Source organism: Boleophthalmus pectinirostris, unplaced genomic scaffold (assembly GCF_026225935.1).
Source record: "Boleophthalmus pectinirostris isolate CB_2022bp ecotype Guang Dong unplaced genomic scaffold, ASM2622593v1 HiC_scaffold_17, whole genome shotgun sequence".
Lineage (NCBI taxonomy): Eukaryota > Metazoa > Chordata > Actinopteri > Gobiiformes > Gobiidae > Boleophthalmus > Boleophthalmus pectinirostris.
This window is the reverse complement of record NW_026571115.1, coordinates 38,306,499-38,320,887: the sequence shown is the minus strand read 5'-3', so window position 1 is coordinate 38,320,887 and position 14,389 is coordinate 38,306,499. Positions and strand designations below refer to the sequence as shown.

Genomic DNA, 14,389 nt, shown 5'->3' with positions numbered 1-14,389 from the left:
GGCGCCGCGGCGGGAGGAGCGGCGCGGCGGCCGGGGAGCGGCGCGAGGACGGCGGCCACACGCGACCCCCGAGTCCCGCTGACAAAAACCACCGAACCGGGGCCCGAACCGAGCCCGAACCGAGCCCGAACCGGAGCCCGACTGACCGACAGCTACAACAGCGAGCGGGTTTAGCGCGGTCACGCCTGAGTGTAATGGGAATGTTCCGTAGTTATGCTTTAATATGGCAGCCTGATAAAGAAGATGCTGGAAAGCGCCAGACCGCGGGAGCCGTACTTTCTGTGGTGCTTCATTTTCCTACATTTGCTTATGTTCTACTGGTTCTAGTGCCGGTTCTGCTGCTGGTTCGGCCGGTTCTGGGCGTGAACAGTCTGGTTAAATGAGAAAAACGCAGTGAAAATCATCTTTAAAAGCTGCGGAGTGTCTTTTATTAACGCGCAGGCTCCGGGGAGGCCCAGTGGAGAGTCCCGCAGCCTCGGCCTGTCGTGACGCTGGTGCCCGGGTTCAGAGCGCTGCCGCCCGGCCTGCCTCCGTGACTCCGCCCCGGCGCCGTCTCCCTCCGCGCGGCGTCGGCGACATGTTTTTTCGCTTTTTTTCCTCCCGCTCCCTCCCTCCTTCCCTGCTCCTCCGTTTTCTTTTTTTATCGCTTCTTCAGCCCCGCGCAGCTTTAAAGGGAAAGGATTTGGTGAACCCTCCCCACTCCCACTCGGCGTCACGGTCCCCGGCTCCTCCGCTGCGCTCCCCCCGGTCCTCTCCCCGCTCCTCTCCCCGCTCCTCTCCCGCGGTCCTCGCCCCCTCTCTCGGCGGCTCGTCCTCCTCCGTGGGCCGGACCGCAGCGCCCGGAGCCCGCGGTGCGTCAGAGGCTCGGTGCGGCGGCGGGCTGGGGCTGCTCCGGCGGCGGCTGAGGCTCACGGGGCCCCGGGTTTGGTTCGCTCTTTCGGGTCCTCGGTAAAATGGTGCCCGCTCCGGTGAAACGGCGTCTTAAAGGTACCGATGCGCGTGTGCAGCTGCAGCCGAGGTCAGCGCTCGGGCCCGGGCCGGACACGGGGCCGGACCCACGGACAGTCCAGCCTCTGCGCCCACGGAACCGGCGCATTTGCATTTTTACAAACGGCTTTGCAGAAAATAGTCCCGTTGTTTTTAGCGTCACTTTGATTCTTTTGTTTAGTGTCTGTGTTTTTATTTCACCTCCTCGGGTTAAATGTCCAAGATTGAAGGAGACCAGATGCTCCAGTTTCCCGGGACAGTCCCAGATTTACACAACAAATGTCCCAGTGTCTCTAGTTTTGACCAGTTTGATCTAAACCAAAACTAAACCAAAACTAAACCAGGACTAAAACAGGATTATCACTTTTTTTTTTTTTTTACCAACCTGATCCTGCCAACAGTAAACAAAGGCAGAAACTGACATTTGTTTTGGTAAAATATAGAAAATCTGCTTAAAAATGACCAAAACACAAAGAAAATGTGACTTTACTGACTCATGTTTGTTATAAATGTTTTCTGCAAAACTATTTTCCTTAATTTCGCACTCGTTTCATAATTTTATTATCACCAACCACCAAAAAATCAGGAATGTTCCAGTTTTTTATTTTGAACTTCTGCTCACTTTAATAATGTCCAATGTCCTGGACGCTGATTAAACATCTGCACAAGTGACTTTCCCCGGGACAGTCCCGTCTGTCCGGGACAGTCCCCGGGACAGTCCCGTCCCCGGGACAGTCCTGTCCCCGGGACAGTCCCGGTCCTGAGTCCGTCCCCGGGACAGTCCCGGTCCTGAGTCCCCGGGACAGTCCCGGTCCTGAGTCCGTGTCCCCGGGACAGTCCCGGTCCTGAGTCCGTGTCCCCGGGACAGTCCCGGTCCTGAGTCCGTGTCCCCGGGACAGTCCCGGTCCTGAGTCTGTGTCTCTGTCCCACAGATTTACACAAAACCAATGATTTGTCCCAATTTATACAAGAAATGTCCCAGTGTCTCTGTTTTGGACCAATCTGATCTAAACCAGGACTAAACCAGGACTAAACCAAGACTAAACCAAGACTAAACCAGGACTAAACCAGGACTAAACCAGGACTAAACCAAGACTAAACCTAAACCAGACTAAACCAGGACTAAACCAGGACTAAACCAGGACTAAACCAGGACTAAACCAAGACTAAACCAGGACTAAACCAAGACTAAACCAGGACTAAACCAAGACTAAACCAAGACTAAACCAAGACTAAACCAGGACTAAACCAGGACTAAACCAGGACTAAACCAGGACTAAACCAAGACTAAACCAGGACTAAACCAGACTAAACCTAAACCAGACTAAACCAGGACTAAACCAAAACTAAACCAGGACTAAACCAAGACTAAACCAAAACTAAACCAGGACTAAACCAGGACTAAACCAGGACTAAACCAAGACTAAACCAGGACTAAACCAGGACTAAACCAGGACTAAACCAAGACTAAACCAGGACTAAACCAGGACTAAACCAGACTAAACCAGACTAAACCAGGACTAAACCAGGACTAAACCAAGACTAAACCAGGACTAAACCAAGACTAAACCAGGACTAAACCAGGACTAAACCAAGACTAAACCAGGACAGTCACAGTTTTTGACAGAATCTGGTCTCTGCCAACAGAAAACAGGAGCAGAAATTGTCATTTGTTTTGGTAAAATACACAAATCTGTTTGTGAACGAACATAAAACAAAACTATGCAGTGACAGAAGCTCGTCAGATCCAGACTGACAGGAGAATCCAGAATGTTCCGCCGCTTTTATTCACACCAAACGTCCAAACTCGAGTTTGTCCCAGTTTAGAATGTGGAAACTTGTAAAAATAATCCTCTGTTCTGTTCTTCTGTCGTCACTCAGACCTGGAGTCGTGTTTGTTTCATTCACATGTTTAACACAAACCTGCACATTTAACACCAGCTCTTCTCTCAAACTGAAGTGCTCCTCTGTGTTTTTAAACTCCAATAAAAAATAACAAACAAAAGCGTTGAGCAAATTTAGAACTAAACAGAACTCAGATGATCTCGTCTGGACTTGTGGGGACCTGGTTCACACTGGTGTTTCTCAAAGTCTGGGTCGCGGGCCTCAGGTGGGTCACAAGAGAGGGTGTTTTGAGTCTTGCATGTGAGTGTGTGATGTCCAGCTCTGACACATGAGGGCGCAGCTGAGTCCTGAACAAACTGATAAATCTGTAAAGATCAGAGGCTCCAGGAGATTTATGCTTCAGTTTCTCTTTTTCTTTATTTAAAACTTGAGTAAAACTAAAAGTTCAGAGACACAATAAAATATCCACATTAATGTTGAATAATGAAAAACTCCACCTTTATTTTGTGATTTAAGAAGAATGTTTATGGACTTGGGTCGAAGGTTTTGACGTCTCCAGAAGAAAAGAAAAAAGACAGAAAAAAACTGTAAAACGAAACTAAAAATTAAATTAAAAAAAACTAAAAACTCAACGTCCAAATCCAGATCCAGAGCTTCTAAAATCTACTCCACGTTTTGCAGGTGAACGAGGAAACATGAACAAACCTGCACCTGCCTCTCCTGCACCTGTCTAACCTGCACCTGTCACCTGCAACCTGCCCTCCCGCACCTGTCTAACCTGCACCTGCTCTCTGTCTCCCGCACCTGTCTCTCCTGCACCTGTCTAACCTGCACCTGCCTCTCCCGCACCTGTCTAACCTGCACCTGTCTCTCCTGCACCTGTCTAACCTGCACCTGTCTCTCCTGCACCTGTCTAACCTGCACCTGCCTCTCCTGCACCTGCCTCTCCTGCACCTGTCTAACCCGCACCTGCCTCTCCCGCACCTGTCTAACCTGCACCTGTCTCTCCTGCACCTGTCTAACTGCACCTGTCTGTCCTGCTCCTGTCTAACCTGCACCTGCCTCTCCGCACCTGTCTCTCCTGCACCTGTTCTCCTGCACCTGTCTAACCTGCACCTGTCTAACCTGCACCTGTCTAACCTGCACCTGCCTCTCCTGCACCTGTCTCTCCTGCACCTGTCTCTCCTGCACCTGCCTCTCCTGCACCTGTCTCCTGCACCTGCTAACCTGCACCTGCCTCCCGCACCTGTCTCTCCTGCCCTGTCTCTCCTGCACCTGTCTCTCCTGCACCTGTCTGTCCTGCTCCTGTCTAACCTGCACCTGTCTAACCTGCACCTGCCTCTCCTGCACCTGTCTCTCCTGCACCTGTCTCTCCTGCACCTGTCTCTCCTGCACCTGTCTCTCCTGCACCTGTCTCTCCTGCACCTGCCTCTCCTGCACCTGTCTCTCCTGCACCTGTCTCTCCTGCACCTGTCTCTCCTGCACCTGTCTCTCGTCCTGCTGCACCTGTCTCTGGTCCTGCTGCACCTGTCTGTTTCACTAAACTAAAAACAAAAATGTGCCGAGTTGAATAAAAACAAATCAAACTAAACCAAATAAACTGAATTTTAACATCACAAAAAAATATCACACAAATGAAGAAAATGAAAGGAGGACGGAGGACGAGACTGGACACACTGGACACACTGGACACACTGGACACACTGGACACACTGGAGGGACCATGTCTCTGGACTGGGGACACCTCAGGAGGAAGTGTCTGGGGTGAGGGAAGTCTGGGAGTGATGCTCCGAGACCCAGAGAAGAAGAAGAACATGGAGGAACATGGAGGAACATGGAGGAACATGGAGGAACATGGAGGATGGAGAAAGGAATAAATCATGAACAGAAACAAAAAGAATAAAGTGATTTTAGAAGAAACAGAATAAAGAAACATCTGGATCATTTCACTCTTTATAAATCTTTATTTCTACAGAACTTTTCACAGAAACAGAACATGTTTCACTCTGCACCTGCTGATGTAAACTGCTGCTGTAGCCGCAGCTGCCCCGGGGCAGACTGACAGGAGCGCGGCCGCCCTGGAGCTGCTGATCTTTACTTTAAAGGAGCTGAGAACTTAGAATCATTTTAACACTTGATGACATCATGAGGTGGAGCAGAGTGTTTGGAGCTGTACAGATGTAACACCTCCTGAGGAGAACAGACGTCCTCCCCTCAGACGCTCCTCTCCACGTGGAGGAGCAGCGGCTCTACTCCGAGCTCCCACCTCTGTGTCTAAGGGAGACGCCCACGCCGCACCTGTCCACCTGTCAATCTGCCCACGCCGCACCTGTCCACCTGTCAATCTGCCCACGCCGCACCTGTCCACCTGTCAATCTGCCCACGCCGCACCTGTCCACCTGTCAATCTGCCCACGCCGCACCTGTCCACCTGTCAATCTGCCCACGCCGCACCTGTCCACCTGTCAATCTGCCACGCCGCCCACTGTGCCGCCGCACCTGTCCACCTGTCAATCTGCCCACGCCGCACCTGTCCACCTGTCAATCTGCCCACGCCGCACCTGTCCACCTGTCAATCTGCCGCACCTGTCAATCTGCCCACGCCCACCTGTCAATCTGCCCACGCCGCACCTGTCAATCTGCCCACGCCGCACCTGTCCACCTGTCAATCTGCCCACGCCGCACCTGTCCACCTGTCAATCTGCCCACGCCGCACCTGTCAATCTCAGTATTATTAAAGAGTTACAGTCCTGGTCTAGTCCTGGTTTAGTCCTGGTTTAGACCTGGTTTAGTCCTGGTTTAAACCTGGTTTAGTCCTGGTTTAGTTCTGGTTTAAACCTGGTTAAGTCCTGGTTCAGTCCAGGTTCAGTTCTGGTTTAGTCCTGGTCTAGTCCTGGTTTAGTCCTGGTTTAGTCCCGGTTTAAACCTGGTTTAGTCCTGGCTTAGTTCTGGTTTAAACCTGGTTAAGTCCTGGTTCAGTCCAGGTTCAGTTCTGGTTTAGTCCTGGTTTAGTCCTGGTTTAAACCTGGTTTAGTCCTGGTTTAGTCCTGGTTTAGTCCTGGTTTAAACCTGGTTTAGTCCTGGTTTAGTCCTGGTTTAAACCTGGTTTAAGTCCTGGTTTAGTCCTGGTTTAGTCCTGGTTTGGGTCGTGTGTGTGAAACAAACGTCTCTGAGTCTGAACATTTCATTTTATTCTTGTTTTATTTGATGTTTTACAGTAAATCAGCAAAAATACACAAAAAAAACACAAAAATACACAAGATACTGAGTTTAAATCCACTTGGTTCAACTTCACTTTTACATTCAGAGAAACAGAAACAGAGACGCAGCGCCACCTACAGGACGCAGCCCCCCTACAGGACGCAGCCCCCCTACAGGACGCAGCCCCCTACAGGACGCGCCCCCTACAGCCCCCCTCAGCCCCTACAGGACGCAGCCCCCCTACAGGACGCGCCCCCTACAGGACGGCAGCCCCCCTACAGGACGCAGCCCCCCTACAGGACGCAGCCCCCTACAGGACGCAGCCCCCCTACAGGACACAGCGCCCCTACAGGACACAGCCCCCTACAGGACGCAGCCCCTACAGGACGCAGCGCCCCCTACAGGACACCCCCTACACGGCCCCCCTACAGGACGCCCCCTACAGCGCCCCCTACAGGACAGCCCCTACAGGACACAGCCCCCTACAGGACACGGCCCCCCTACAGGACACAGCCCCCTACAGGACACGGCCCCTACAGACACGGCCCCCTACAGGACGCAGCCCCTACAGGAGCCCCCCCTACAGGACACGCCCCCCTACAGGACACGCCCCCTACAGGACGCAGCGCCCCCTACAGGACGCAGCCCCCCTACAGGACGCAGCGCCCCTACAGGACACACGCGGTACTGCAGATAAACGGGAAACTACAACATAAAGAAACTAAAAAAAAACTTCTGGCCTCGTTCAAATCTCCTAAAGCTCCATTTTCTGCCCCACGTCCTGTTCTGATGGGAGGAAATGTCCCGCAGTGGAGCTTTAACCTGCTCTAATATAACACAGCCCGCTCTAACCACCACTTTGTGATGTCATCGGGTGTCTCTTCATTCACAGGGTTTTGTTTTTTTTTGATTGATGAGTTGATTTAATTTTAGTTTTTAGACCTGAAAGTCGAAATTAAATGAGAATTTCAAAAACTTTTAACGAGTCGAGCGTCTGAACGAGGTCAGAGGAGAAAAGCGCCGCCCCCCTCACCCCCCCCCCCCCCTCACCCTCCCCCCCCCCCCCCCGCTGTGTTCACGTTTGTACTGGAATAAAAACACAAAAACATGGAATTTCTCTCATGATCATAAAAAAACAAAAAAAACACCACAAATTAAAATAAAACTCATGTTCTAATATTCACCAAAATCTGTGAAAATAAATTAAAAGATTCAGATTTAAGCCACGAATGAACCAGGACTAAACCAGGACTAAATAAGGTCTAGACCAGGACTAAACCAGGACTAAACCAGGTCTGACCCAGATCTAAAGTAGGTCTAAACCAAACTTGGTCTAAGTCAGATCTAAACTGGGTCAAAACCTGATCCTAACTGGGACTAAACCAGAAAAAAAAACTGTCTCTTTTCATTCCTGGTTCAGTCCCGGTCTAGTCCCGGTCTAGTCCCGGTCTAGTCCCGGTCTAGTCCCGGTCTAGTCCCGGTCTAGTCCCGGTCTGTGACTCGTGGCTCGTCCGTCCAGTGCATAAACACACATTTATATTTTTGTACATTTTTTGTGCCGTTTTAAATCAGATTCATCATTAATATTTCTGTTGTTTCAATAAAATCTAAACTTCAGATTTACTCCACAAAATCCCACTGCGCCTGAACGCACCGTCAAAAAACACCAGAGAAACCAGACCTCGAACGCAACACGGACACAAACAGACCACAGCCTTAAAAATCCACAGTCCACAGTCCAGACCAGAGTCCAGAGTCCAGACCAGAGTCCAGAGTCCAGACCAGAGTCCAGACCTGGAAAAACTCTCCACATGAAACAAAAACTGAGTTCATCTTCTTCTGTGTTTGGAGAAATAAACTCAAGTCAGAGCGACCAGAAGTTTCAAATCAAAAACTGAGGAAGTGCGACAACGAGGAAAACAAACTCCAGAAAACAAACTCCAGAAAACAAACTCCAAACAAACTCCAAACTCCAGAAACAAACTCCAGAAAACAAACTCCAGAAAACAAACTCCAGAAAACAAACTCCGGGAAACAAACTCCAGAAAACAAACTCCGGGTCTGAAAAAGGTTTGAGGAGCTGATTCCAAACACAGAACGAGAAGGAGAAACATTTGAGGAGCAGAAGTTTGGAGAAGTTAAACTAAAGTTCATCTTAGACGGTGGCGGCTTTTCTAAAATGTCGTGTGTCACGTCTCGTCCGTCGTGTGTCGTGTGTGGAGCGCGGATCGTTGGATCGTGGATCGTTGGATCGTGGATCGTGGATCGTGGATCGTTGGATCGTTGGATCGTGGATCGTGGATCGTGGATCGTGGATGGATCGTGGATCGTGGATCGTGGATCGTGGATCGTTGGATCGTGGATCGTGGATCGTGGATCGTGGATCGTGGATCGTTGGATCGTGGATCGTTGGATCGTGGATCGTGGATCGTGGATCGTGGATCGTTGGATCGTGGATCGTGGATCGTGGATCGTGGATCGTGGATCGTGGATCGTGGATCGTGGATCGTGGATCGTGGATCGTGGATCGTGGATCGTGGATCGTTGGATTGGATCGTTGGATCGTGGATCGTTGGATCGTTGGATCGTGGATCGTGGATCGTGGATCGTGGATTGGATCGTGGATCGTGGATCGTGGATCGTTGGATCGTGGATCGTGGATCGTGGATCGTGGATCGTGGATCGTGGATCGTGGATCGTGGATCGTGGATCGTGGATCGTTGGATCGTGGATCGTGGATCGTGGATCGTGGATCGTTGGATCGTGGATCGTGGATCGTGGATCGTTGGATCGTTGGATCGTTGGATCGTGGATCGTGGATCGATTGGATCGTTGGATCGTGGATCGTTGGAGCGTTGGGTCCGGTTTCTCTGGGAGCTGCTCTCGTGTTCGTGAATGTCGTGAGTTTGGTCGTGATTGGTTCTTTTCGCTCTGGAGGCGGAGCTAAAGTTAAAGCTGCACTCCGTCGCTTCGGCATCAGCCCGTCTCTGTGGCGACTGCATCATAACACCGTAAATGTCCCAGAGCGCGGCATTAAGCTCGTCGCTCCTGCGGCGAGTTTAATGCCGCGCTGTGGAACATCTCCACGGAGACGAGCAGGTGGGGAAAAGTTACACAGCGCAGCTTTAAAAAGGGACACGACTGAGTTCAGGGAGACTCTGGGGTTTCTACGGCGACAGGAGCCGACAGGAGCCGACAGGAGCAAAAATACAGAACAAAAGCTTCTGTTACAGACTCCATAAAACAAATACCTTTAGACCTGGTTTAGTCCTGGTTTAGTCCTGGTTTAGATCTGGTTTAGACCTGGTTTAGACCTGGTTTAGACCTGGTTTAGTCCTGGTTTAGTCCTGGTTTAGTCCTGGTTTAGACCTGGTTTAGACCTGGTTTAGTCCTGGTTTAGACCTGGTTTAGACCTGGTTTAGACCTGGTTTAGTCCTGGTTTAGACCTGGTTTAGTCCTGGTTTAGTCCTGGTTTAGTCCTGGTTTAGACCTGGTTTAGACCTGGTTTAGACCTGGTTTAGTCCTGGTTTAGACCTGGTTTAGTCCTGGTTTAGTCCTGGTTTAGTCCTGGTTTAGACCTGGTTTAGACCTGGTTTAAGCATCTCATTTAAATCCTGGTTGAGTTCTAGTTTAGTCCCAGTTTAGTATTTTAGTCAGCTCTTGTAAAGGTGTCTCTGCTCCTGTCTGCTCCTGCCTGCTCCTGTCTGCTCCTGTCTGCTCCTGTCTGCTCCTGTCTGCTCCTGTCTGCTCCTGTGTCCGTGTGTTCGTCCTCGTCCGTTTTCTCGCTCCGTCTCCTCGGCACCGAGCTTCTTCTTCTTCTTCTTCTTCTTCTTCCTGTTCGTTGTTAATTTTTTCATCGGCAGAATTCGAGTCGTTGTCGTGGCGATTCCCCCGGCGGCGCGTGGATCGGGTCGTAGTCGTGGTGGTCGTCACGGTCACGTCACTGCTTCTTGGTGCCCTGTCGCTCGGCGGCGTCGATGGCGGCCATGTTCTGCGACGCCGTGACCAGGTGAACCACGGAGATCATCGACTTGGCCAAAGAAATGAGAGCGCAGACGAAGAGGAGAACGTACAGCCAACCTGAAGAAGAAGAGAACATGAAAACAACCTGAAGAAGAAGAGAACATGAAAACAACCTGAAGAAGAAGAGAACGTGAAAACAACCTGAAGAAGAAAGATGAAAACAACCTGAAGAAGAAGAGAAGAAACAACCTGAAGAAGAAGAGAACATGAAAACAACCTGAAGAAGAAGAGAACATGAAAACAACCTGAAGAAGAAGAGAACATGAAAACAACCTGAAGAAGAAGAGAACATGAAAACAACCTGAAGAAGAAGAGAACGTGAAAACAACCTGAAGAAGAAGAGAACGTGAAAACAACCTGAAGAAGAAGAGAACATGAAAACAACTGAAGAAGAGAAACGTGAAAACCACCTGACAGAGGGAGAGACCTGCAGGCTCGTGGTTTTGTGTGTTGTGTTTTCCCCTCCTCCTTGAACCGTCACCTTATCGTGGTGGAGGGTTTGAGCCTGAATGATCTCGGGAGCTCTGCTGTCGGGGGCTTCATGCCCCTGGTCTCCCAAGACAAACAGGTCCGGGGGGACGGGTCAGACGAAGAACGGGTCAGAAGCCCCACATGATGATTCCACAGTTACGTCGCCAGGATCGGCGTCACCGGGGCCTCACCCTGGAGCCAGGCCTGGGGTGGGAGCTCGTCAGCGAGCGCCTGGTGGCCGAGCCTCCCCCCACGGGGCTCGGCCGGGCTCAGCCCGAAGGAGCGACGTGGGGCCGTCCTCACGTGGGCCCAACACCCGCAGGAGGATCCATATGGGGCCGGTGCAGAGAGATCTGGGCGGCAGTCGACGGCGGGGGCCTCGACGACCAGATCTCCAGACATGGAGACTGTGGCTCTGGGGACATGGAATGTCACCTCGCTGGGGGGAAGGAGCCTGAGCTTGTGCGGGAGGTTGAGCGTTACCGACTAGATATAGTCGGCCTCACCTCCACGCACAGTTTGGGCTCTGGAACCCAACAGTGACACTTGGAGAGGGGTGATTGGGAGGAACGGCCTCCCTGATCTGAACCCGAGTGGTGTTTTGTTATTGGACTTCTGTGCTAGTCACAGTTTGTCCATAACAAACACCATGTTCGAGCACAAGGTCCATAAGTGCACGTGGCACCAGGACACCCTAGGCGTTTCAACTCACACCTCCAGGAGAACTTCTCCCGGATGCCGGGTGAGGCTGGAGACATGGAGTCCGAGTGGGTTTCATTCTCGGCCTCTATTGTCCATACGGCTGCTCGAAGTGTCTGTCGCGGTTAAGCTGAAGAAGGAGTCCTGTTGGGCCTTGCTGGCTCGGGGGACTCCTGAGGCAGCTGACAGGTACCGACGGGCCAAACGTGCTGCAGCCCGTGTGGTCGCGGAGGCAAAAACTCGGAGCTGGGAGGAGTTCGGGGAGGCCATGGAGAAGGACTATCGGACGGCCTCAAAGAGATTCTGGCAAACCGTCCGGCGCCTCAGGAGGGGGAAGCAGTTCTTCACCAACACTGTTTACAGTGCGGGGGGAGAGCTGCTGACCTCGACTGGGGACGTTGTTGGACGGTGGAAGGAAAACTTTGAGGATCTCCTCAATCCCACCGTCACGTCCTCCAAGGAGGAGGCCGAGGCTGGGGACTCGGAGGCGGACTCATCCATCACCCTGGCTGAAGTCACTGAGGTGGTTAAAGCTCCTTGGTGGCAAGGCTCCGGGGTTGGATGAGATCCGTCCTGAGTACCTGAAGTCTCTGGATGTTGTGGGTCTTGGCTGACACGCCTCTTCAACATCGCGTGGCGGTTGGGGACAGTACCTCTGGACTGGCAAACCGGGGTGGTGGTCCCTCTGTATAAGAAGGGGGACCGGAGGGTGTGTTCCAACTATAGGGGGATCACACTCCTCAGCCTTCCCGGTCTATGCCAGGGACTGGAGAGGAGAATCCGGCCGATAGTCGAACCTCGGATTCAGGAGGAGCAGTGTGGTTTTCGTCCTGGTCGTGGAACACTGGACCAGCTCTACACTCTCCATCGGTGCTCGAGGTTCATGGGAGTTTGCCCAACCAGTCCACATGTGCTTTGTGGATCTGGAGAAGGCATTCGACCGTGTCCCTCGTGGTGTCCTGTGGGGGGGGGCTCTGGGAGTCCGGGGTCCGGGGCCCTTTGCTAAGGGCTGTCCGGTCCCTGTATGACCGGAGCAGGAGCTGTGTTCGTTGCCGGCAGAAAGTCAGACCTGTTCCCGGTGCATGTTGGACTCCGCCAGGGCTGCACCTGTCACCGGTTCTGTTCATTGTGTTTATGGACAGAATTTCTAGGCGCAGTCAGGGGCCGGAGGGTCCGGTTCGGGGACCACAGGATTTCATCTCTGCTGTTTGCAGATGATGTTGTTCTGTTGGCTTCATCGAACCAGGACCTGCAGCACTGGGGCGGTTTGCAGCCGAGTGTGAAGCGGCTGGGATGAAGATCAGCTCCTCCAAGTCCGAGGTCGTGGTCTTCGACCGGAAAAAGGCATCTTGCCCTCTCCAGGTGGGTGGAGAGGCTCTGCCTCAAGTGGAGGAGTTCAAGTATCTCAGGGTTTTGTTCTGGAGTGAGGGGAGGATGGAGCGTGAGATTGACAGGTGGACAGGTGCAGCGTCGGCAGTGATGCGGTCGCTGTATCGGGCCGTTGTGGTGAAGAGGAGGTGAGTCTAAAGGTGAAGCTCTCGATTTACCCTCAGTCTTCGTTCCTCCTCTCACCTCTGGTCATGAGCTCTGGGTAGTGACCAAAAGGACGAGATCACAGATACAAGAGCTCGAAATGAGTTTCCTCCGCAGGGGGTCTGGGCGTCTCCCTTAGAGACAGAGTGAGGAGCTCAGTCACACGGGAGGAGCTCGGAGTAGAGCCGCTGCTCCTCCACGTGGAGAGGAGCGTCTGAGGGGAGGACGTCTGTTCTGACGTCTCCTGGACGTGTCCCCCAGGAGGTGTTCATGTCCCAGCGGGAGGAGGAGGAGACCCAGGACACACTGGAGGGACGATGTCTCTGGACTGGACTGGGAACACCTCAGGTCCCACTGGAGGAGCTGGAGGAAGTGTCTGGGGTGAAGGAAGTCTGGGAGTCCCTGCTTAGACTGATGCCCCCGAGACCCGACCCCGGATAAGCGGAAGAAAATGGATGGATGGTTTTCCCCAGGTTTTACCTGCAGGCTCGTGGTTTTGTGTGTCGTGTTTTCCCTGGGTTTTACCTGCAGGCTCATGGTTTTGTGTGTCGTGTTTTCCCTGGGTTTTACCTGCAGGCTCATGGTTTTGTGTGTCGTGTTTTCCCTGGGTTTTACCTGCAGGCTCATGGTTTTGTGTGTCGTGTTTTCCCTGGGTTTTACCTGCAGGTGTGTTTTGTGTGTCGTGTTTTCCCTGGGTTTTACCTGGTTTTGTGTGTCGTGTTTTCCCTGGGTTTTACCTGCAGGCTCCTGGACGTGGTGCAGGATGTAGAGGAGGCAGAAGAAAAGTTCGTTTCCGGCGCACATGACGAACAAAACCGGCTGAAACACAAAACAGAAACATGAAAAAACTAAAACTGGAGCCAGAGCAGGATGTGTACTTTACAACTGTACTATGGTACTATGTGTAGTATGTGTAGTACTCTGCAGTACCATGTAGTACTGTGTAATACTGTGTAGTAGTGTGTAGTACTGTGTAGTACGGTGTAGTACCTTGGAGGTGTAGTACTGTGTAGTAGTAGTATGTAGTACTCTGTAGTAGTGTGTAGTACCTTGGAGGTGTAGTAGAGTGTAGTAGTGTGTAGTAGTAGTAGTAGTAGTAGTAGTACTTTGGAGGTGTAGTAGATGCGGAGGACTGTGTAGTAGTGTGTAGTAGTAGTAGTAGTAGTAGTAGTAGTAGTGTAGTAGTAGTAGTAGTATGTAGTAGTAGTAGTGTGTAGTAGTAGTAGTAGTAGTAGTAGTAGTAGTAGTAGTAGTAGTAGTAGTAGTAGTAGTAGTAGTAGTAGTAGTAGTAGTAGTAGTAGTAGTAGTAGTAGTAGTAGTAGTAGTAGTAGTAGTAGTAGTAGTAGTAGTAGTAGTACTAGTAGTAGTAGTAGTAGTAGTAGTAGTGTAGTAGTAGTAGTAGTAGTAGTAGTAGTAGTAGTAGTAGTAGTAGTAGTAGTGTAGTAGTAGTAGTAGTAGTAGTAGTAGTAGTAGTAGTAGTAGTAGTAGTAGTAGTAGTAGTAGTAGTAGTAGTAGTAGTAGTAGTAGTAGTACTCGTAGTAGTAGTAGTAGTAGTAGTAGTAGTAGTAGTAGTAGTAGTAGTAGTAGTAGTAGTAGTAGTAGTAGTAGTAGTAGTAGTAGTAGTAGTAGTA

General features: G+C 51.3%; 1 protein-coding gene across 3 annotated transcripts in view; it reads right to left on the bottom strand.

Moving 5' to 3' along the window:
* Positions 1-8,839: 8,839 nt before the first annotated feature.
* cdipt (CDP-diacylglycerol--inositol 3-phosphatidyltransferase (phosphatidylinositol synthase)) overlaps positions 8,840-14,389 on the bottom strand; it is a 14,150-nt gene continuing 8,600 nt past the window's right edge. Inside the window, exons 6-8 of one of the 3 annotated variants that reach the window (XR_008632025.1) lie at positions 13,496-13,577; positions 9,622-10,112; positions 8,841-9,357 (exon numbers count right to left, since the gene is read on the bottom strand). Coding sequence is in view for 2 of the 3 variants with exons in the window: in XM_055152512.1 (XP_055008487.1) it covers positions 9,973-10,112; positions 13,496-13,577 (222 nt within the window). In the remaining variant the exon portion in view is untranslated. Of the gene's footprint in view, positions 10,113-13,495; positions 13,578-14,389 lie in introns of all 3 variants that reach the window. The other 2 variants (XM_055152512.1, XM_055152511.1) reach the window with 2 other exon arrangements.